The following is a 21,825-nucleotide window of genomic DNA, read 5'->3' as shown; positions in this document are numbered from 1 at the left end:
CTCTGACCAGGAATCACGTGAAGTCCTGGAGCCACAGTGTCCTCTAGTGGGGAAGACCGTCATAACACCGCACGGAGCTGACCAAACACAAGAAGCCGGTTTCCCTAAAGCGCCCCGGATCAGCGCCATAGCGCAGCCTCCAGCGCAGTTTCCCAAGCCTGTCTTCATGACTCGGAAATGACAAACAACACCTTCTCCAGGAAAGGCTCTTCTGAATGCATTACTCAGAGACAGCCACTGCAGCCACATTTGTTCCTGAAAATTCATGAGGCATCAGTCAATTAATGGGGTCGAGGCAATGATTCCAGGCTGCTAACAATCTCACACACACACACAAACCCCAGACGTTTGCTGCTTCCGACACAAGTACACAGCATGACCTTGAGGTATTCTTTAAAGGAATCTCTACACCCAATGCGGAGCTTAAACCCATGACCCTGAGATCAAGAGTCACATGCTCTGCCGACTGAGCCAGCCAGGCACTGCAACCTATGATACATTTTTTGCCACGGAATTGAACCTGAGCCTCATCAAATCTCTGGACCTAACCACCAATTTACAGGAACCAAATTGACAGCTAACAAATTAATAAATTTATACAGGAATATGTTGAACAGCACCATGGGGAATGCGATCAGAAAAATCCAGACTGTGGAAAGCTCTATAGGAAAAATGACCTGCTTTCTTCAGCAATAAATTGCCAAGAAGAGAGGAAAGAGATGAACCTTTTTTGAGATACTGATTTAAACAAAGCGAGGGGAGGTGGGGGGAAGCTTGTTTAGACGATTTGGGAACTCTAACCCTGTATATTTGATTTTAAGAAATTGTTCATCATTTTTGAAGTGTGAAGACAGTATTGTGGTTGTTTATTTTTTATAGATTACCCATACTTCAGAGGTATACACTGAAATAGTTTCAGATGAAATGATGTGCTGTCTGGGATTTACTGAAAAATAATTTCAGAGTGGGTGGGGGCACAGATGAAACAAGGCTGGCTATGTTAACTGTTAAAGCTGGATGAGGGATACATGAGGGTTCATTACACTATTTGCTTTGCTTTTGTTTATATTTGAAAATTTTCATAACTCAACGTAAAAACAAAATCCCTACTAGAAAAAGTTTCGACCTTGATTCTTAAGAAGAGCCCACAGATGACTCCTTTAAGAGCTTTGTTCTGGAGCGTCTGGGTGGTTCACTTGGTTAAGGGTCTGACTTCAGCTCAGGTCACGATCTCGTGGTTCGTGAGTTCGAGCCCCGCATCAGGCTCTCTGCTGTCAACATGGATTCTGCTTCGGATATTACGTCCCCCTCTCTCTCTGCCCCTCCCCTGCTCACCCTCTCTCTTAAAACTAAATAAATATTTAAAAATGTCTTTAAAAAAAGAACTTTGTTCTGCTGCCCCCATGAGAAAACGGGAGCCCACTATTTGACAACTTCTGTAGGATGAGGTATTGGAGATTGCTTTCACCTGGCACGTCTGAGCAGTACAGGCAGAATCAGATGAACTGCCGTGCTTTATAGATGCACTATTTGAATGCACTTCTGTTCTTATTTATTCCTGGATAATAGAGCAGGAAGAGGCCAGGAACTAGGGGAGAGATCTTGTAAGGGACCGCTTCAACAAATGCTGACTCGGGGGAGTCAGGGGCTCCCATGTTCTCTGCAGTCTCCAAAGGATCTGCGGGACCCTCTCTCCTCAGCGGTAACGGTTGACTCGCAACTTTCCAGCGAAAGGCACTGGACATCAGAGCATCAGCAAGCGTCAGGTGGATTCAGCACCTCCTGCCTCCTTGCTAACCCTCTTACTCTCCTCTGCCACCAGCTTACATAAACACAGCTGTATCAGCAGCCCGCCAGCTGCCAGCTCTCCTAGAAGATATCCGGCACTTTTCCTATTCTGGCTAAAAATAAGTCCCAGGCTCTCATGGGTATCCGCAGGTGGTGTCTTCACTCTGCCGTGCTGGAGTTTTCTTAGGTTGCTGTAACTCAGAATCAGGGAATTGCTTGTACCAAGCCTGCAGCAGAAACCCTGCTCCTTCTTTGGGGGAAATGGTCACAAGTGAAATCAAAGTTGAAAGGAGCTTAAGGCCTAGCCCTTAAGGCCTTGTTGACTGGGCGCTAACCTCAGTCATGGCAACTGACAGAGGGTGCTGGTTTGAGTCTCAGTCCTGCTACTTAACTGTCCCGAGAGGTGTGATTTTAACTCCGTTAGCTGAAGTTCTGTTATATTTATAATAGGGCCTGTGCCTCTTAGTTATGAGAATTGAATGATATGGAGAAAGGACGTTAGAAACGGCCCTGTAGTATGTGTTAATTTCCCCTCTTTTATTATTTATTTTTTTAATGTTTATGTATTTATTTTGAAAGAGAGAGAGAGAAAGAGAGAGAGAGAGAGAGAGAGAGAGAGAGAATGAGCAGGGGAGGGACAGAGAGAGAGGGACAGAGAATCCCAAGCAGGCTCCCTGCTGTCGATGTGGGGCTTGAACTAACAAACCGTGAGATCATGACCTGAGCTGAACTTAAAAGCGGGTCGCTTAACTGGCTGAGCCACCCAAGGGCCCCTTTCTCCCTTTTTATTAAACTCTTCCTCCACCCTCTGTACTGACAGACTCTCATTTATTCGCTGAATAAATATCTGGGTGCTTGCTATGTGCCAAGTACTACGGTGTTAGGAGCAGAGGGTAAAGCAGTGAACGAAACACATGAAAATTCTGCCCTTTCAGAGCTAACAGTGTTGAGACTAACTAGCACAATTAATTAAATAAAAGAGTGCAGTGTGTAAGATGATGAGAAAAATAAAGCAAGGATTCAGGAAACGCCTATATGAAAAGAGACTGCAGTTTTTAAAATGGGGGAAGGGAAGATCTTAATGGTGGTGACATTTGAGTAAGACCCTCAAGGAAGTGAAGGATAAAGCATGTGGATATACGGGAGATGAGCATTTCTGGCAGAGCTCAAAGCAAGTGCAAAAGCCCTGGGGTGGAAGCATGCCTCATATATTCCAGGAATAGAAGGATGTCAGAGTAGATGGAGAGGAGTGAGGGGAGGAGATAAAATCAGAGAGAGAATGGATGAAGTCAGAGTAAGTCACATAGGGCTTTGTTGGTCATTTTATTTTAATTAATTAATTAATTAATTAATAATACGAAATTTATTGTCAAATTGGTTTCCATACAACACCCAGTGCTCATCCCAACAGGTGCCCTCCTCGATGCCCATCACCCACTTTCCCCTCCCTCCCACCCCCCCCCCCCCATCAACCCTCAGTTTATTCTCAGTTTTTAAGAGTCTCTTATGGTTTGGCTCCCTCCCTCTCTAACTTGTTGTTTTTTTTTTTTAAGTCATTTTAAAAATATGACTTTTTATCTGAATAAGATGAGAAGCCCCTGAAAAGTTCTGAGCCAAGGAGTAGGATGTTACATTTTAATAGGCTCACTCTGGCTGTTATGTTGACAGAAGCCTGAAGATAGGCCAAAGTAGAAGATGGGGAGCTTTGAAGATATAAAAGAGACCAAAATGGAAGGTGCAGAAATGAAAAGTCCCATGCATATCTAGATGAACAATACGCTGGATAAGATTAACAGAAGACGGGGTGCCTGGGTGACGTCCAACTCTTAATTTCAGCTCAGGTCATGATCTCACGTTCGTGGGATTGAGCCCCCGCGTCGGGCTTCGTGCTGACAGAGTGGAGCCTGCTTGGGATTCTCTGTCTCTGCCTCTCTCTCTCTCTCTCAAAATAAATAGATAAATAGAAATTAAAGAAAAAGATTAACAGAAGGAAAAGATTAGTGAACTTGAAGACACAGTAATAGGAGCTATTTAAAATGAAATACAGAGAGAGAAAAAGACTAAAAAAAAATTAATGGAGTATCAGTGAGCAGTGGGACAGTGAGCAGCCTGATAGCTTATGTTTATGTATGTTTGAAGTCCCAGGAAGAAGAGGGAGAGGAAAAAAAATATATAGGAAGGAATAATGGTCAACAATTTTCTAGACCTGATGAAATCTATAAACACACAGATGCAAGAACTTCAATGAACCCCAAGTGCAAGAAACATGAAGACAAATACACAAAAGCACTTTTTTTTAATTAATTTTCTTTTTTTTTAAATTTCTTTTTTTTTTTAACATTTATTTATTTTTGAGACAGAGCATGAACGGGGGAGGCGCAGAGAGAGAGGGAGACACAGAATCGGAAGCAGGCTCCAGGCTCTGAGCCATCAGCCCAGAGCCCGACGCGGGGCTCGAACTCACGGACCCCGAGATCGTGACCTGAGCTGAAGTCGGACGCTCAACCGACTGAGCCACCCAGGCGCCCCACAAAAGCACTTCTTAATCAAATTGATTAAAACCCGTGATAAAGAGAAAAATCATAAAAGCAGCCTGAGGGGAAGACACTTTAGACACATGGAAACCAAGATAAGATGACAGCATGTTTATCGCCACCCACGACGTAAGCTAGAAGGCAGTGGAGCAAGATCTTTAAGGTGCTGTGACCCTGGAATTCTGCACCTAGTGACATGGCTTTAAACAATGAAAGTGAGATACTTTCCAGACGTATAATAGCTGGAAGAAGTCACCACCAGCAGGCCTGCACTATAGGAAATGGTGAAAGAAGAACTTTAGGCAGAAGGAAAATGATATCAGAGAGAAATCTGGCTCTATACAGAGGAACAAAGAACACCAGAAAAAATAGATGGGTACTTAAGTATGTGTCTCTCTTTTTTTTTTTTTTAACATATATTTATTTTTTGAGAGACAGAGTGTGAGTGGGAAAGAGACAGAGAGAGAGGGAGTCACAGATTCCAAAGCTGGCTCCAGGCCCTTAGCTGTCAGCACAGAGCCTAATGCGGGGCTGGAACTCATGCACCTCGTGGTCATGACCTGAGCCGAAGTTGGACACGTAACCGACTGAGCCACCCAGGCGCCCCTCTGTCTTTTATTTATTTATTTATTTTTTAATTTAAATGTCTTTAGGAGGGATGCCTGGCTGGCTCAGTCAGTAGAGCCTGTGACTCTTGATCTCGGGATCGTGAGTTCGGGGCCCACGTTGGGCATAGAGATTACTTAAATAAATAGGGGCGCCTGGGTGGCTCAGTCGGTTGAGCTTCCAACTCTTGATTTCAGCTCAGGTCGTGATCTCACAGTTCATGGGTTTGAGCCCCGCATCAAGCTCTGCGCTGAGAGCGTGGAACCTGCTTCAGATCCTCTCTCTCCCTCTCTCTCTACCCCTCCCCCACTCACTCATGCACTCTCTCTCAAAATAAATGAATGTTAAAAATTTTTTAAATAAAATCTTAATATATATAATTATACATATCTTTAAGAGATAATGAATTTCTTTTTTAAATTTTTTTTTTATATTTATTTATTTATTTTTGAGAGACAGAGAGAGACAGAGCACAAGCGGGGATGGGCAGGGAGAGGAGACACAGAATCTGAAGCAGGCTCCAGGCTCTGAGCTGCCGGCACAGAGCCCAACGCAGGGCTCGAACTCACAAACCGCGAGATCGTGACCTGAGCCGAAGTCGGACGCTCAACCGACTGAGCCACCCAGGCGCCCCAGAGATAATGAATGTCTTAAAACAAAAATAGTAACACTGAATCATGGGGCATATAACATATTTGAGAATAAGATATACGACAATAGTAGCCCTAAGGCCAGGACAGGAGAAACAGAAATACACAGTTACAAGTTTTTATTGTTTGTTGTTGTTTCTTTTTCTTAGTACTGAAGTATAATTAACATAGAATGTGATTATACAAAATAATGACTGAACAATTCTCTACAATACTCAGCGCTCACCATGATATGCGTAGTCATCATCTGTCACCATAGGATGTTTTTACAATCTTACTGACTATATTCTCTGTGCTGTACTTGTCCTCTCTGTGATTTATTTACTTTATATCTGGAAGTTTGTACCTCTTAATCTCTTTTATCTGTATTGTCCACAGATTTTAATATAGTACGTAAAGTGGTATAATATCACTTGAAGGTAGATGGAGATAAGCTAACGCTATACACTATAAATCCTAAAGCAAGCACTAAAAGACTAGATATAAAAAAGACTGGATATAAAACAACAACAACCACAATTTAACTATATGCCATCTACAAGAAACTTTATTTATTAAAAAAAATTTTTTAACGTTTATTTATTTTTGAGACAGAGAGAGACAGAGCATGAACGGGGGAGGGTCAGAGAGAGAGGGAGACACAGAATCTGAAACAGGCTCCAGGCTCCGAGCTGTCAGCATAGAGCCCGACACGGGGCCCGAACCCACAAACTGCGAGATCATGACCTGAGCTGAAGTCGGACACTTAACCGACTGAGCCACCCCGGCGCCCCAACAAGAAAGTTACTTTAAATAAAAAATAGGTTAAGGGGCACCTGGTTGGCTCAGTCGGTGGAGCATGCAACGCTTGATCTTGGGGTTGTGAGTTCAAGCCCCACATTGGATGTAGAGGTTACTTAAAAGTAAAATCTTAAAAAAAAAAAAAAAAAAGAAAAGAAAAAAAGATGGGTTAAAAGTAAATACCAATTCTGCACAATTTTTTCCGGATAACTGAAGAGGAGGGAACACTTTTTAACTAATTCTATGAGGCCAGCATTACCTGGACACCAAAACCAGAAAAAAATTATAAGAAAAGAAAATGACATACCAATATCCTTTATGATCATAGATTCAAACTTTCTTGCAATTTCGGCAAATCAAATGTAATATATATGTAAAGGGGGATACACATGACCAAATGGGGTTAATCTGAGGAATGCAAAGTTGGTTTAACATTTGCAAATCAATGTAATTTACCACATTGACAGACCAAAACAAAACGACCCAGACAACAGCACAATGATCATCTCAACAGATGTAGAAAATCATCTGATAAAACTCAACATCTATGCATGACAAAAACTCCTGCGTGGTTTCCACGTTGAGAATAGACTGCCAACAAAGAGAGAAGGAGGGAGACCAGTGAGAAGCCTATTCCAACAATCCCAGCTGGAGAAAGACCAGGGTGATAATCTATTCACAGAGGTGGTGAGAAGTGCTCAGACTCTGGTTATTCTGAAGGTGGTCCACACAGGATTTGCTAATGGAATGGGTAGGGAATAAGAGAAAGAAAGGAGCCAAAAAGGATGACTCAAGATTTTTGGTCTGAGCAGTTGGAAGGATGAAGTTGCACTGAATATGATGGGGAAGATGGTGGGACAGCAGGTTTTCGTGGGACAAATCAAAAGTTTTGTTTTGGACGTGATAAGTTTGAGATGTACATTCAAAATCCCCATTAAGATGTCTACTAGGCAGGAGACATATAAATCCAGAGACAGATATAGGCTCCAAATTTGGGAATCTTCAGCACATAATTGGTGTTTAAATTCAGGAGAGCAGATGAAATCACCAAAAGTCTGAAAAAAGACAGAGAAAAATGTCAAGGCCTGTGGTCCCTTTATTAAAAATCTGATAAAGGAGGAGAATCTAGCAAAGGAGATTCACAAAGAGTGGTCAATGATACAGAAAGAAAACCACGGAAGTACGGAAGTCAAGAAAAGAGTATTTCAAGAAGAAAATGTATCAAATGATGCTGATGAGTTTAAGATGATGGCTGAGAACGGACCATTGAATTGGCGATGTGGAGGTCATTGGAAATCTTGACAAGAGCAGTTTCGGCACAATAGTGCAGGCAAAAAGCCTGATTAGAGTGGATTCAAGACAAAATAGGAAAACCACTCTTTCACAAACTGTTCCAAAAAAGAGTAGAGGATGGAACACTTCCCAAATTATTCTGTGAGGCCAGTAATACTCTGGTACCCAAGCCAGATAAAAATATCACAAGAAAACTACAGATCAATCGGCCTTATCTTATAGATACAAACACCCTCAACAAAATACTAGCAAACTGAAGCCAACCTAAAGTCCTTTTTATATACAAATCCCATCATGTTAAGTAAGTAGGATTTATCCCAGAATTGCAATATTGGTTCAACCTACAAAAATCAATGTAAGGGGTGCTTGGGTGGCTCAGTTGGTTGAGTGTCCAACTCCTGATGTCAGCTTAGGTCATGGATCTCATGGTTTGTGGGATGGAGGCCTGTTGACAGCAGGAGGCTTTGTGCTGACAGCATGGAGCCTGCTTGGGATTCCGTCTCCCTCTCTCTCTGCCCCTCCCCACGGCTCTCTCTCAAACTTAAAAAAAAATGATGTAAACATCATATTAACAGAATAAAGGATAAAACCCAAAATATTATTCAATAGATAAGAAAAGGGATTTGACAAAACCCAACCATCTTTCATAATAATAACACTCAACAAAGAATACAAGTGTATTTATTCAATCCGATAAAGGGCATCTATAAAGAACCTGCAGCTAATAACCTACTTAATGCTGAAAAGATGAAATATTTCCCCCCCAAGGCCAGGAATAAGACAAAGATGTCTGCTCATCACTTTTATTTAATATTGTACAGTGGTTCTAGCCAGGGCAATTAAGAAAGAAAAATAAATAGAAGGAACCTAGGTTGAAAAGGAAGAAGTAAAACTATCTCTATACACAGATGACATGATCTTATGTATAGAAGAGCTTAAGGAATACAGACAGACAGACACACATACACACAACTATTAGAGCTCAGTTGTAGGATATAAGGTAAATATATAAAAATCAATTGCATGTCTATATACTAGCAGTGAATAATCTGAAAATGAAATTAAGAGAACAATTTTAGGGGCACCTGGCTGGCTCAACAGTACAACATGTGACTCTTGATCTCAGAGTCATGAGTTTGAGCCCCATGTTGGGTGTTGAGACTACTTAAAAAAGGAAACTTATGGGGCACCTGGCTGACTCAGTCAGTTGAGCATCTAACTCCTGATTTCAGCTCAGGTCATGATCTCATGGTTCATGGGATCGAACCCTGCGCTGGGCTCTGCACTGATAATGAGGAGCCTGCTTGGGATTCTGCCCCTCCCCTGCTCATGCTCTCTCTCTCCCCCACCAAATAAATAAATAAAAACTTAAAAAAAAAAAAAAAACTTAAATGCGGGGGGCGCCTGGGTGGCTCAGTTGGTTAAGCATCTGACTTCAGCTCAGGTCATGATCTCACAGTCTGTGAGTTCGAGCCCCGCGTCGGGCTCTGTGCTGACAGCTCAGAGCCTGGAGCCTGCTTCAGATTCTGGATCTCCCTCTCTCTCTGCCCCTTCCCTGCTCATGCTCTGTGTCTCTCTGTCTCAAAAATAAATAAAAACATTTAAAAAAATTAAAAAAAAACTTAAATGCTTCAAAGAAAATCAAGAAAATGAAAAGACAACTCATAAAATGGGAGAAAACACTTGAAAATCATATATGTGATAAAGGAGTAGCATTCAGAATATGTAACAGTTATAGCTTAGTAAAAAGAAAAAAATTATTAATTTTATTTGTTTTTTAATGTACATCCAAATTAGTTAGCATATAGTGCAACAATGATTTTAGGAGTAGATTCCTTAATGCCCCTGACCCATTTAGCCCATCCCCCACCCACAACCTTCCAGCAACCCTGTTTGTTCTCCATACTTAAGAGTCTCTTATGCTTTGTCCCCCTCCCTGTTTTTAGATTATTTTTGTTTCCCTTCCCTTATGTTCATGTTTTGTCTCTTAAAGTCCTCATATGAGTGAAGTCATATGATATTTGTCTCTCTCTGACTAATTTCACTTAACATAATACCCTCCAGTTCCATCCACGTAGTTGCAAATGGCAAGAAAAAATTTTAAATGGGCATGAGATTTGAATAGACATGTCTCTAATGACAACATACAAATGACCAATAAGCACATGAAAAGATGCTTAACGTCATCAGTCATTAGGGAAATACAAATCAAAAACCACAATGACATGCCACTTCATACCTACTGGGATGGCTACAAAAGCGAGATGGACAATCACAAGTGTTAACAGTGGGAAAGAATGGTGGGAATGTAAAATGTTGCAGCTGCTTTGGAAAACAGTCCGGCAGTTACTCAGAATTTTAAACACAAGTTAAAGCATGACCCAGCAATTCCACTCTTAAATATATACTCAAGAAAACTGAAAACGTATGTCCACCCAAAAACCTGGATACAAATATTCGTAGCGGCATTGTTCGTAATAACCAAAAGGTGGAAACAACCCCTAAATCCATCGACTGATGAATGGATAAGCAAAATGTGGGATATCCATGCAATGAAATATTATTTGGCCATAAAAAGGAATGAAATCCTTATACATGCTATAACATGGATATACCTTGTGGAAACATGCTAAGAAGCCAGAGACACAGGTCACACATTGTACGATTCCATCTGTATGAAGGATCCAGAATAGGCAAATTCATGGCGACAGAATGTATGTTAGTGTTTGCCAGGGGGGTGGGGGGCAGTGACTGCTAACATGTATGGGGTTTCTTTTTGGGGTGATGAAATGTTCTGAAATCAGATCACAGTGACAGTTTTACAATTTTGTGAGTATTTTACAACTTTGTGAATATATATACTGAATCACACACTTTAAGCAGGTGAACTTTGTGGTATGTGAATTATATCCCAAGTTTTCAAAAGAGAATAGGAGGAGATGTGGGAGAAACTTTCAAGCAACAAAGGGGCACAGAGGAATGAGGACAAGAAGATAATGTTTTCAGATGGCTGCGATAACAATATATTTGTATAGAGAGATCCAGGAGGAAAAATGGTTGATGAAGGAGGGTGGGTGTGGGAGGGGAGAGAGAGAAAGAGGTAGAGAGAATTGCTGGAGTAAATTAGAGGGGCTGGAATCCAGTGCTGAAGTAATGGGCTGCCTTGTGGACAGTTTATGTGTAATAACAGGAAAGAAAGTACATTAGCCACATACAAATACAGGTAGGTGGGTATATAGATGGCGTGGGAGCTCGAGGAAGTTCTCTTCCAAGAGCCCTCCTTCAGAGAGCTCGGTCTATTTTCCTTGAACATCATGATTCCAGCCTCCTGTCTCAACACATGCCTTCAAAGAAAGCAAACTGGCTTCAAAGAAAATAAACAAGCAAGCAAGCACATTAACACCCCCCAGATCATCTACCTTGGTAGCTTTTAAAAATGAACTCTATCTCAAGCTGGTCATTCTTTTGCTCTGAGTTCTTTCAACAATGTTATCTATATCTGTTATCTTTTTTTAATGTTTATTTATTTTTGAGGTGGGGGGAGGGGCCGAGAGAGAGGGAGACAGAATCCGAAGCGGGCTCCAGGTTCTGAGCTGTCAGCACAGAGCCCGACGTGGGGCTTGAACCCACCAACCGTGAGATCATGACCTGAGCCAAAGCCGGACACTCAACCGACTGAGCCACCCAGGTGCCCCTATTTCTGTCATTTTTTTAAAGTTTATTTTATTTATTTTGAGAGAGAGAGAGAGAGATAGCACAAGTGGGGGAGGGGCAGAGAGAGAGGGGGAGAGAGAGAGAATTCCAAGCAGGCTCTGCCCTATAAGCGCAGAGCCCGACATGGGTCTCAAACCCATAAAACCGTGAGATTGTCACCTGAGCCGAAACCAAGAGTCAGAGGCCCAACCAAGTGAGCCACCCAGGTGCCCCTTTATTTCTATTATTTTAATCAATTTTTAAAATTAAATTTTATTTTGTCATTGAAGAGAAATGCTTGCACAAATAAAATTCAAAAGGTACAGAAAGCAAATCACTCTCCTACCTCTGTCCCCAGTCCTCCTCCTTGAGGCCAGTTTACTGAATATCCCCCAAGAGATAATCTATGTATATGAAAGCATATATAGGTATATTTGCATATATATCCTTCATCGCTTTTAAAAACCCCAAATGGTATCCAAACTTACTCAATGTTCTGCATCTTGCTGTTTTCACTGAATATGTATCTTGGAGATTGTTTCATTATCAGTACATATAGCACTGACTCATTCTTTTTCATAACTACTATGATATAGCAATTTAAAAATATGTTCACAAAGTCTTTGATATTCCTTCCTTCAAGAGGTGGACCTCGATTCCTAAGTGTGGGCTGGACTTCGTGACTCACTTCTAATGAACTGAATATGGCAGAAGCAATGTGTGTCCTCTAAGACTAGGTCACAAAAGACAACTCAGCTTCTTCCTTGTTCTCTATCTCTTGGATCACTTGCTCTCGGGTGAAGGGAGCCGCCATGACCTCAAGCAGCCCCATGGGGAAAGGACCATGTGGTGAGGAACTGAGGCCTCCCGCCAACAGCCATGTGAGTGAACCATTTTGGAAAGGGATTCTGAGGCCTTAGTCAAACCTTCAGATGACTGTAACCCCAGCTGGCAGTTTGTAACCTAATCAGAGACCCTGACCCGGAACCACCCAACTCAACTGCTCCCAAATGTCTGACCCACCAAAACTGTGAGACAACAAATACACATGCTTAAAACAAATGCATCCCATCTCATTCAGCATCCTATTTCAATACAAAAAGTCCCTTGCCGGCTATAAAGTATGTCATGAATATAAAATATGGTGCCTTTTGTCCCTTCCTCTCCCCTGCCTCTCCGATGATCAGCACAGATGTCTGAATTTGCTCAAACCATGTTCCTCTGCAGTAAGATAGCGTGGCATGTGGGGCTTTGAGCCACATCTGTGCTGGCCCATCTCGGGTGCTCTCAGGTGATGATTTCCCCTGGAGTAAAGAAGTTGGTATTTTCGTCTGTGTTCCCACCAGCCATTCCCTAGGTCAATGTGAGAACCATATAAATTTTAAGTTTTTTTAAAAATGTTTTCACTTTGTTCAGAAAGTGAGGTCAGCTAGGAAACAAATTCTGTTCTCTGGGCTTTCCTCTCTGCTCCTGACCTGGGTAGGCCTCCCAGCAGGATAGACAGGAGTTGTCAACTCTACTCTGAGGATGAAGATGAAAAAAAAAAAAAAAAAATCTAGTCTTTTCCCTGGAGGGGAAAGCAGCTAATAGCATTCAGATATTTTGAGATGAAACTGTTACCATGGGAATGTTTCCCTATCTCTCCCTTAATAATGATGGGTAGAAACAATGATCAGTACGGCTCCCAGAATTCTAGAAATAAAGGCAACACGGGAAGGAAAATGAAACTGGAAGAACACATCCCGAAGAAAGGATTCATTAGTTCAGTCAAGACTCTGCCCTGCCTGCATTCTAAGAGGATGGGGCAGGATGGGCTCGCTGATTTCATAGGCCAGCAGTTCTCCAAGCATCTGAGTTCCTATGGGCTGGAGGTGGGGGTGATCCTGAGATGGGGAGTGGGGGGCCATTCTTCCATATTGCTGGTAAGGGAGCCAAGGTGCTCTTTCCTTCTGTGTGTGGGGCAGAGAGGCGGCGTAGAAAAAAACCAGAGACCTGACAAATTTTGAGGCTTCCGGGCACGCCTCCATTTCCGTCCTGGCAAGAGGTTAAAGTGCTTGGGGGTCCCTCCATCTGCAGGGCCCCAGACTGTAACCTGAGGGCAGAAGCATGCCAGCACAGACACTTTCATCCTTCAGCCCAGCATTTCCTATGCTGTATTGCCCCCTACAAGGGCTCAGAAATCATTTCCTAACCAAGGAAGGGCAGCGTGCTACTTTAAACTACCCAATGCTTAAAGCACAGGTAGGGGTCCCCACAGATTACTGCCCGCTGGACTCCTATTTCTCCAGGACCTTGAGAAGTCAAAGGACACACAGCTCATTGATGAGTAAAATAGGTTATCTTTTGTGATAGGCATTTTACCCTTGTCTGCTATAACCCCATACACTTTTTCAGAAGAATTTGTTGCCTTTCCCTGTTTCTATTTTTTGAGAAGGGAAACCCTAAATAGAGCCATCCTGCCTACAGAATAAATGGGAATCCAACCTGCTAGCTGCAAATTTAAGAACTCTTTTCGATTAGTGGGTAAAGAAAGATATGCAGATTGAGTACTCCCTTAATGTAAGCACCTCGTTTTGGTTTTTTTTTTTTTTTTTTTTATAAATTTTTGTTTTAATGTTTACTTATTTTTGATAAAGAGAGAGGCAGAGTGTGAGCCAGGGAGGGGCAGAGAGAGAAGAGAGGGAGACACAGAATCTGAAGCAGGCTCCAGGCTCCGAGCTGTCAGCACAGAGCCCGACGCGGGGCTCGAACTCACGAACCGTGAGATCATGACCTGAGCCGAAGTCGGACGCTCAACCGACTGAGCCACCCAGGCGCCCCGCACCTCGTTTTTTTTAAGTAGGCTTCACACCCAGCGCAGAACTTGAACTCATGACCCCAAGATCAAGACCTGAGCTGAGATCAAGTTGAACACTTAGCCCACTGGGCCACCCAGGCGCCTCGTAAGGTAATCACCTCTTAAATATCACACAAAGAGGAAGTAAGTGGATACCGACACATCAAGCACCCCTGCCACACGTGAGCTGACCTCAGGTGAGACGGGAGGACAATGGGTTGCCTATTCACCTAAATCCTTGTCTGTCAATTCTCCCAGACCTAGGTTTGCTTGGAGTGTCAGACTCCAGGGATTTCCTTTTGTTTTGAGATCTTTAGTTAAAAAACAATGTAAGCAGCACTTGAGCTGTTCCTTGGAGGTAGGAGGTAGAGGTTAATTCGTATAGGAATGCAGCCTTACGACCAGAAAGAACCATATTGGGTTGGGTGAACAATTAGAGGCCGGTGTCTTCCTTCTCTAAAGCAAGCACCCAGTAAAGCAACACATACAGCAGTCCTGTCTCTCACAAATTCCAGAACCACATATTTTCTGTTCTAAAATTTATGATTCACAAAGAGAAAATCAGTTCAAAAATTTGATCTAGCATAAATATAAACTCAGCAGAGTACAGCAGGGAGCTCTAAAGATAGGTGGCTCCAGGGACAGAGAAACCAGCCAGGAGACATCCAAAGACAAACTTCCTTGGCCAGCTTCCGAGGTCCCTCAGTTTTGGGATCTCCATACACCTGGCTACTTAAGATAGGCTCTCTCTGGCGGGTGACATGCCTCTCTTTTTTTTTTTATTATTGCTTTTAATGTTTATTTATTTTTGAGAGACAGAGCATGAGTGGGAGAGGGAAAGAGAGAGAGGGAGATATAGAATCCAAAGCAGGCTCCAGGCTCTGGGCTGTCAGCACAGAGCCCAAGGCAGGGCTCGAAACCACGAGCTGTGAGATCACGACCTGAGCCAAAGTTGGACACTTAATCGACTGAGCCACCCAGGTACCCCAATTCTTTCTTTAAAATTTTTTTTTATTTTTTCTGAGTAAATTCTACAGTTGATGTGAGGATTAAACTAAGTCTCCCAGGCACGGCCCCTACGCAGCATATTTTTCAAATTCAGCTGCTACTTTGACATTTTTTATAGAAGTGTCTCCATTTTTATATACCATGCCAGAGAAAGTCCTTCAAAGGGGTGATCGCTAATCTCTAGCCGTGGAAGCATGAAGGCACTTGATTCCTTCAACCCAAGTGAAACTGAATACTTTTTATGTAGAAGTTGTTCAAGGTCAAGTTGAACATGACTTCCTCTATAAAACTTTTGGGGGACTCCTCAACTTGAGAAAACTCCCCCTTTGCTTGAATTTCCATTGCACTTGATTTTATCTCCTGTAGTTTTTTTTCTACCTGAAGTAGACACTTATTTACATATTTCCTTTTTAAAGATAAGAATCTGGGGCGCCTGGGTGGCTCGGTTGGTTAAGCGTCCAACTTCAGCCCAGGTCATGATCTCGCGGTTCACGAGTTCGAGCCCCATGTAGGGCCCTGTGCTGACAGCTCAGAGCCTGGAGCCTGCTTCAGATTTGTGTGTGTGTGTGTGTGTGTGTCTCTTTCTTCCCCTCCCCTGATCGCACTTGGTCTCTCTCAAAAATAAACATTAAAAATAAAATAAAATAAAATAAAGATAAAAATATTCTGATCCAGCACCTTCTCCCCCTGTAACTCTTTCATTTTTATTTTTCACACCTGGCCTGGCACTTTATACACAGAAGCCTCCATATACGTGTCTCTGAGTGAATGAATGACCAAGCAGGATGGAACCCCTCCTGATAAAACCAAGTGTGGCAGTAGTTGAGAGATCGCTGAGCTCAGGCTAAGGAGCCTAGTTGATCAAATTACTTGCTTAGAAAAGCCCAGACCCCAATTCCGAGGGCTGCTCCCACTGGCTCCAAAGTATTTGAGTCCCTGCTATTCTGTAGTTCATTCTGCTGAGGCCCCTCCCCACAGCTCAGTTGTCAGGGCCATCTCAGCAGGAAATATTTCGGTTTCCCTTTAGTTCTTACTTCTTACTCCAGTATGTTGCACTGACTTCCCAGAGAGTTTTAAGGCCAACAGCCTGCTTTGTTTTCTGCCTGTTCATTTGTTCGTTCAAAACATATTTATTGAGCACTGACTCTTGCCAACTATTGTTCTAGGCCCTGAGTATACAGTGATGATTGAAGACATCCTCTCATTGGTCATGGCAACGATTTTTAAAATCTGACTCCAAAAGTAAAGTCAACAAGAGCAAATAAATAAATAAACATTAAAAAAAAAAAGGGACTACATCAAACTAAATAAAAAGCTTCTGCACAGCAAAAGAAGACATCAACAAAATGAAAAGACAACCTACAGAATAGGAGGAAATATTTGCAAATCATGTATCTGATAAGCGGTTAATATCCAAAGCATATAAAGAACTCGTATAACACAATGGCAAAAAGCCAAACTATCCAGTTAAAAAATGGGCAGATCTGAATAGACATTTTTCCAACAAATACAGACAGATGGCCAACAGGCAAGTTGTTCAATATCACTCATCATCAGAGAAATGCAAATGAAAACCACAATGAGGGGCTCCTGGGTGGCTCAGTCAGTTAAGCATCTGACTCTTGATTTCGGCTCAGGTCATGAGCTCTCGGTTGTGAGATCGAGCCCTGGGTTGAGCCCCGCGTTGGGCTCTGTGCTAGGTGTGGAGCCTGCTTATGATTCTCTCTCCCTCTGCCCCTCCCATTTGCATGCGTGCGTGCTCTTTCTCTCAAAAGACCCAAAGCCCACAATGAGATATCACATCATACCTGTTAAAGTAGCTATTATCAAAAAGACAATAAGTAACAAGTGTTGGTAAGGATGTGGAAAAAAGAAAATCATTATGAGCTGTTGGTGGAAATTTAAATTGGTGCAGCCACAAGGGTACCTGGCTGGCTCAGTTGGTGGTGTTTGCGACTTCTGATTTCAGGATTGTGAGTTTAAGCCCCACGTTGGGTGTAGAGATTACTTAAAAATAAAATCTTTCAAAAAAAATTTTTTTTAATGTTTATTATTTGAGAAAGAGACAGAGAGCGAGCAGGGGAGGGGCAGAGAGACACACACAGAATCAAAGCAGGCTCCAGGATCTGAGCTGCCAGCACAGAGCCTGACACAGGGCTCAAACCCACAGCCCGCGAGATCATGACCTGAGCTGAAGTTGGCTGCCCAACCGACTGAGGCACCCAGGCGCCCCAAAAGTAAAATCTTTAAAAAATTGGTATAGCCACTATGGAAAACAGTATGGAGGTTCCTCAAAGAATTAAAAATGGAACTACCATATGATCCAGCAATTCTACTTCTAGGTATTTATCTGAAGAAAATGAAAACCCCCATGTTCACTGCAGTATTATTTACCATAGCCAAGATATGAAAACAACCTAAACGTCCAATGGATGAGTTGATAAAGAAGATGTACACACACACACACACACACACACCCCGGAATATTATTCAGCCACCAAAAAGAACGAAATTGTGCCATTGGAGATAACATGGATGAATCTTGAGGGCATTATGTTAGGTGAATAAAGTTAGAGAAAGACAAGTATTGTATGATCTCACTTATACGTGGAATCTAAAAAACAAGCAAATGAAAACTAAGCTCATAAATATAGAGAAAAGATTGGTTGCCAGGGAGGGATTGGGGTGTGATGGGCAAATTGGATGAAGGAAGTCAAAAGGTACAAACTTTCAGTTATAAGATAAGTCATGGGGATGTAATGTACAGCATGGTGACTCTACTTAATACCTTATTGCGTATTTGAAAGCTGCTAAGAGTAGATCTTAAAAGTCTTCATTACAAGAAAAAAAGTTTTGTACCTGTACGGTGACAGATAGGAACAACATATTATGATGACCTTTTCACAATATAAACAAATAGTGAATCATTATGTTGTACACCTGAAATTAATATTACCAATTATACCTCAAAAGAAAGAAAGAAAGAAAGAAAGAAAGAAAGAAAGAAAGAAAGAAAGCAAAAGACAGACAAGGCCACACTCTCACAAAGCTTACAAGCAAGCAGGGGGTGGGGACATTCAACATATGAAGGGATACACATGAGGAAAAAAACCCACAGGCGGTGAGATGCTAAGAATTCAGGGTGATGTTTCTGTGAGCGTTTTTGGAGTAGATGGTCTGGAAGAGTTCCTCTCTGGGGAGGTGATATTTAAACTGAGATGTGAATGACAAGAATGAGGCAGCTTTGCAAAAATCAGAGAAAAGCATTCTGAATAGGGAACAGCCAGGGCAGAGGCTCAAGCAGGTGCAAAGTCTAGAAACAGGGTAAAGTCAGGGAAGCAGGCAAGGAGCAGGTCAGCTAGGTTAGAAGGCAGGCAAGGAATATGATTTTATTAAAATGTGCCAAGAAGACACTGAGAGAATTTAAGCATGGTCATGGCAATCTGGCTGCTGTAAAGAGAATGGATTTGAGAAGGAAAGAATCAAAGTAGGAAACCAACTGTTAGAAGGTCACTTGCATTTAGTCCAGGTGGAAAGTTGTGTGGCCCAGACTTAGGTGATAGTAGTGGATCAAGGAAGTGGACAGATACAGGTTTTGAAAGTAGAGTCAACAGGACTTGTTGATGGACCGCATGGGTGGTGGAGACCAGAGGAGAACTTCAAGATTTCTACATTGGGCAACGACACAGATGATGGTGTAGTCTGCTAAAATGGGGAAACTGGGAAAGGGGCAGTTAGTGCTGGATATCAAGGGCTCTGCTGAAAGTGCCTTAGATATCCAAGAGGAAACAAAAGGCAGGAAACTGGCAATAGGAGTGTGGATTTCTGGAATGAGGTTAGGGATGATAATACCAATGTGGGGGTCTTTGGAGGATTCAACTCAAAGTCAAGGAGTTGCTAGCAGCAATGAGCTACACCTAGTGCCAGATCTTGGTTTCTAACCACATCTCCAGTGAAAGGAACCAAGGTTCCTTGGAGAAATTTTTGGTGTCAGGACTAGGACTGGGGTTCAGTACAGAAGGATGGCAAGGGAGTAAAGAAGTGCAAAAGCTGCCTGGAACATTTTATGAAGCCAGAAAGTAAGGAGCACAAAGAAGACCATGGGTACATGTTGAAAGCATCCGTGAACCAAGATGAAGGCACTCCTGATGCCCAAATCTGGGATAACAGATGAGCAACAAAATAAACACTGATAGGGCCGCACGGGTGGCTCAGTCGGTTGAGTGTCTGACTTCAGGTCTAAGGTGGGGCCTGAACTCATGGTTCATGATCTCATGGTTCGTGAGTTTGAGCCCCGGATCAGACTCTCTGCTGTCAGCACAGAGCCTGCTTTGGATGCTCTGTCCCCCTTTCCGTCCCTCCCCAGCTCATCTCCTTTCTCTCAAAATAAACAAACTCATAATAAATAAATAAATAAATAAATAAATAAATAAATAAATAAATAAATAAAGTAATGGGTTATGACCCATAAAATAAACATCCACAAGTCCATACTGATGCACATAAATAACTGAGTAAATAAATGGAGGAAACGGCATGGTTTTTCCTTATAGCACAATTCCAATTAAAAAAACATGGAATAAATGATAGAAGTAGAAAATGTAGCAAGTATCACAGTAATAACTATTCTGGGCAAGATTAGTATTAGTCAATATTACAATGAGATGCCACTTTACACTCACTAGAACGTTTACAATTAAAAACACATAACAGGGGCGCCTGGGTGGCTCAGTCGGTTAAGCGGCCGACTTCGGCTCAGGTCATGATCTCACGGTCCGTGGGTTTGAGCCCCGCATCAGGCTCTGTGCTGAAAGCTCAGAGCCTGGAGCCTGTTTCGGATTCTGTGTCTCCCTCTCCCTGACCCTCCCCCATTCATGCTCTGTCTCTCTCTGTCTCAAAAATAAATAAATGTTAAAAAAAAAAATTAAAAAAAAAAAACACATAACAAGCGTTGGCGAGGATACATAGAAACTGGAACCCTCATATATTGCGGGGGTGAATGTAAAATGGTGCAGCCACTTTGGAAAATACTCAAACGGAGTTACAGATGGCCCAGCAATTCCACTCCCAGGTACATGCCCGAGTGAAGTGTGAAAACATACCTCCTCCCAAAAACTCATACAAAATGTTCATGGGAGCATTATTTATACTAGCCAAAAAATAAAGGGGTGCATGGCTGACTCGGTCAGAGCATATACTTCTTGATCTCGGGGATGTTGCGTTCAAGCACCATACCGGGCGTAGAGTTTACTTAAATAAAGTAAAAAATTAAAACTGTTAAAAAAAAGTAAAACCAATCTGAATGTTTCAACAGATAATATAAACAAAATGTGGCACATCCATACAATGAGTTATCACTCAGTCAAAAAAAGGGGAATGAAGTAACTGGTGTCACAACGCAGTGTGGACGAACCTTGAAAACATTATGCTACATGAAAAAAGCCAGTCACAAAAGACTACATATTAGACGGCTCTGCTTATAGGAAATGTCCAGAACAGGCAAACTCTGTTATTATTTTTGTAACTTATAAAGATGTCTCCAATTATTTTGAAATAAAAAGTTAAGAAAAATATAGTTCAAGGAACTCAGTGAGATCACCTAGAGGCAGGGTATAGATAGGGTAAGAAAACTCAGGACAGAACCTTGGAGTGCACCAACGGCTCTAGAAGTTCAGCAGAGGTCGAACAGCCAAGCGAGACTGAAAAAGAGAAGGTAGCCAGAAAGATAGGAAATTCAGCTATTTGTGCCACCTGCCAAGGCAACAGGGGGTTGAGGGACATTTTATTGGGTCCAGTCCTTCAGACATCCTAATCAAGACATTTCTCAGATATGCACACACACAAACTGGCTGTCGCCCAGGCCTCTCCTGCTCTCCCAGATGCAATGGTTCAGCTCTGCTCACGTGTGGGAGGACCAGAGCCTTGCCGCCCAATGGTGTCTGCTGTGGGGACGGCAGCTCTCTTATTCACCTGGGGAATGAGGGAGGTGAAACAACCAGGGACAGATCTCAGTGAATGTGCACAACAATCCTAACATTTTATGGAGAGGGAAACAGAACGAGAAAATTCAAGTACTTTGAGCAATGGAAGTGGCAAAGTTGAGATTCAAACTCAAGGCCTTACGTCTTAAGGTCATGCTTTTATACTCCCGCACGCAGTGAATTCCCAATACCACTAAGAGATCATTTAGTTTCTAGAGCTGCTAGTCGGTGTCTCCACAAGAGTGGCAGTCACTGAGTAAAGCTGCTTCTCATGAAAGGGTTTAAATCAAGAAAATGAAGTTAGACACAAGAGACAGACATGTATCTCCCTGGGTACTCTGAGAGTAGGCAAGGGACACAGCAAGCAGGGCAAAGATCTGGGACTCCGTGCACGACCAGTAAGACACAGATGGGTCAGCTACTCTGAGTTCAGTTCCTCAGTGACAGGGGAAGGGGCAATTTGCCAAGACCTGCCTAACACCTGTTTAAACCCTTTAATGGAGCCTCTAGAGAGGTTAGAAGAGACTCTCTGGACAAAACACAGGTGAGGGCAGGGGAGCCATGCTGCAAGCAGGGCAATGAAATGGGTGATGAAGACTGAGCTCCTGGATACTGGTGGCCTGGCCTTGACCCTCCCCAGACCTACAGGATATGGA

The 21,825-nt window shown here is 42.5% G+C and overlaps 1 protein-coding gene across 1 annotated transcript in view; it reads right to left on the bottom strand.

Annotated features, from left to right (window-relative positions):
• Positions 1-209: 209 nt before the first annotated feature.
• RHOT1 (ras homolog family member T1) overlaps positions 210-21,825 on the bottom strand; it is a 90,977-nt gene continuing 69,361 nt past the window's right edge. Inside the window, exon 19 of the mRNA XM_042914890.1 lies at positions 210-255. Coding sequence (XP_042770824.1) covers positions 225-255 — 31 coding nt within the window. The 3' untranslated portion in view covers positions 210-224. The remainder of the gene's footprint in view (positions 256-21,825) is intronic.

This window comes from Panthera leo, chromosome E1, assembly GCF_018350215.1.
Source record: "Panthera leo isolate Ple1 chromosome E1, P.leo_Ple1_pat1.1, whole genome shotgun sequence".
NCBI classification, from domain to species: Eukaryota; Metazoa; Chordata; class Mammalia; order Carnivora; family Felidae; genus Panthera; species Panthera leo.
Note: the sequence above shows the minus strand (reverse complement) of the source record. Positions and strands in the feature narration are given on the sequence as shown.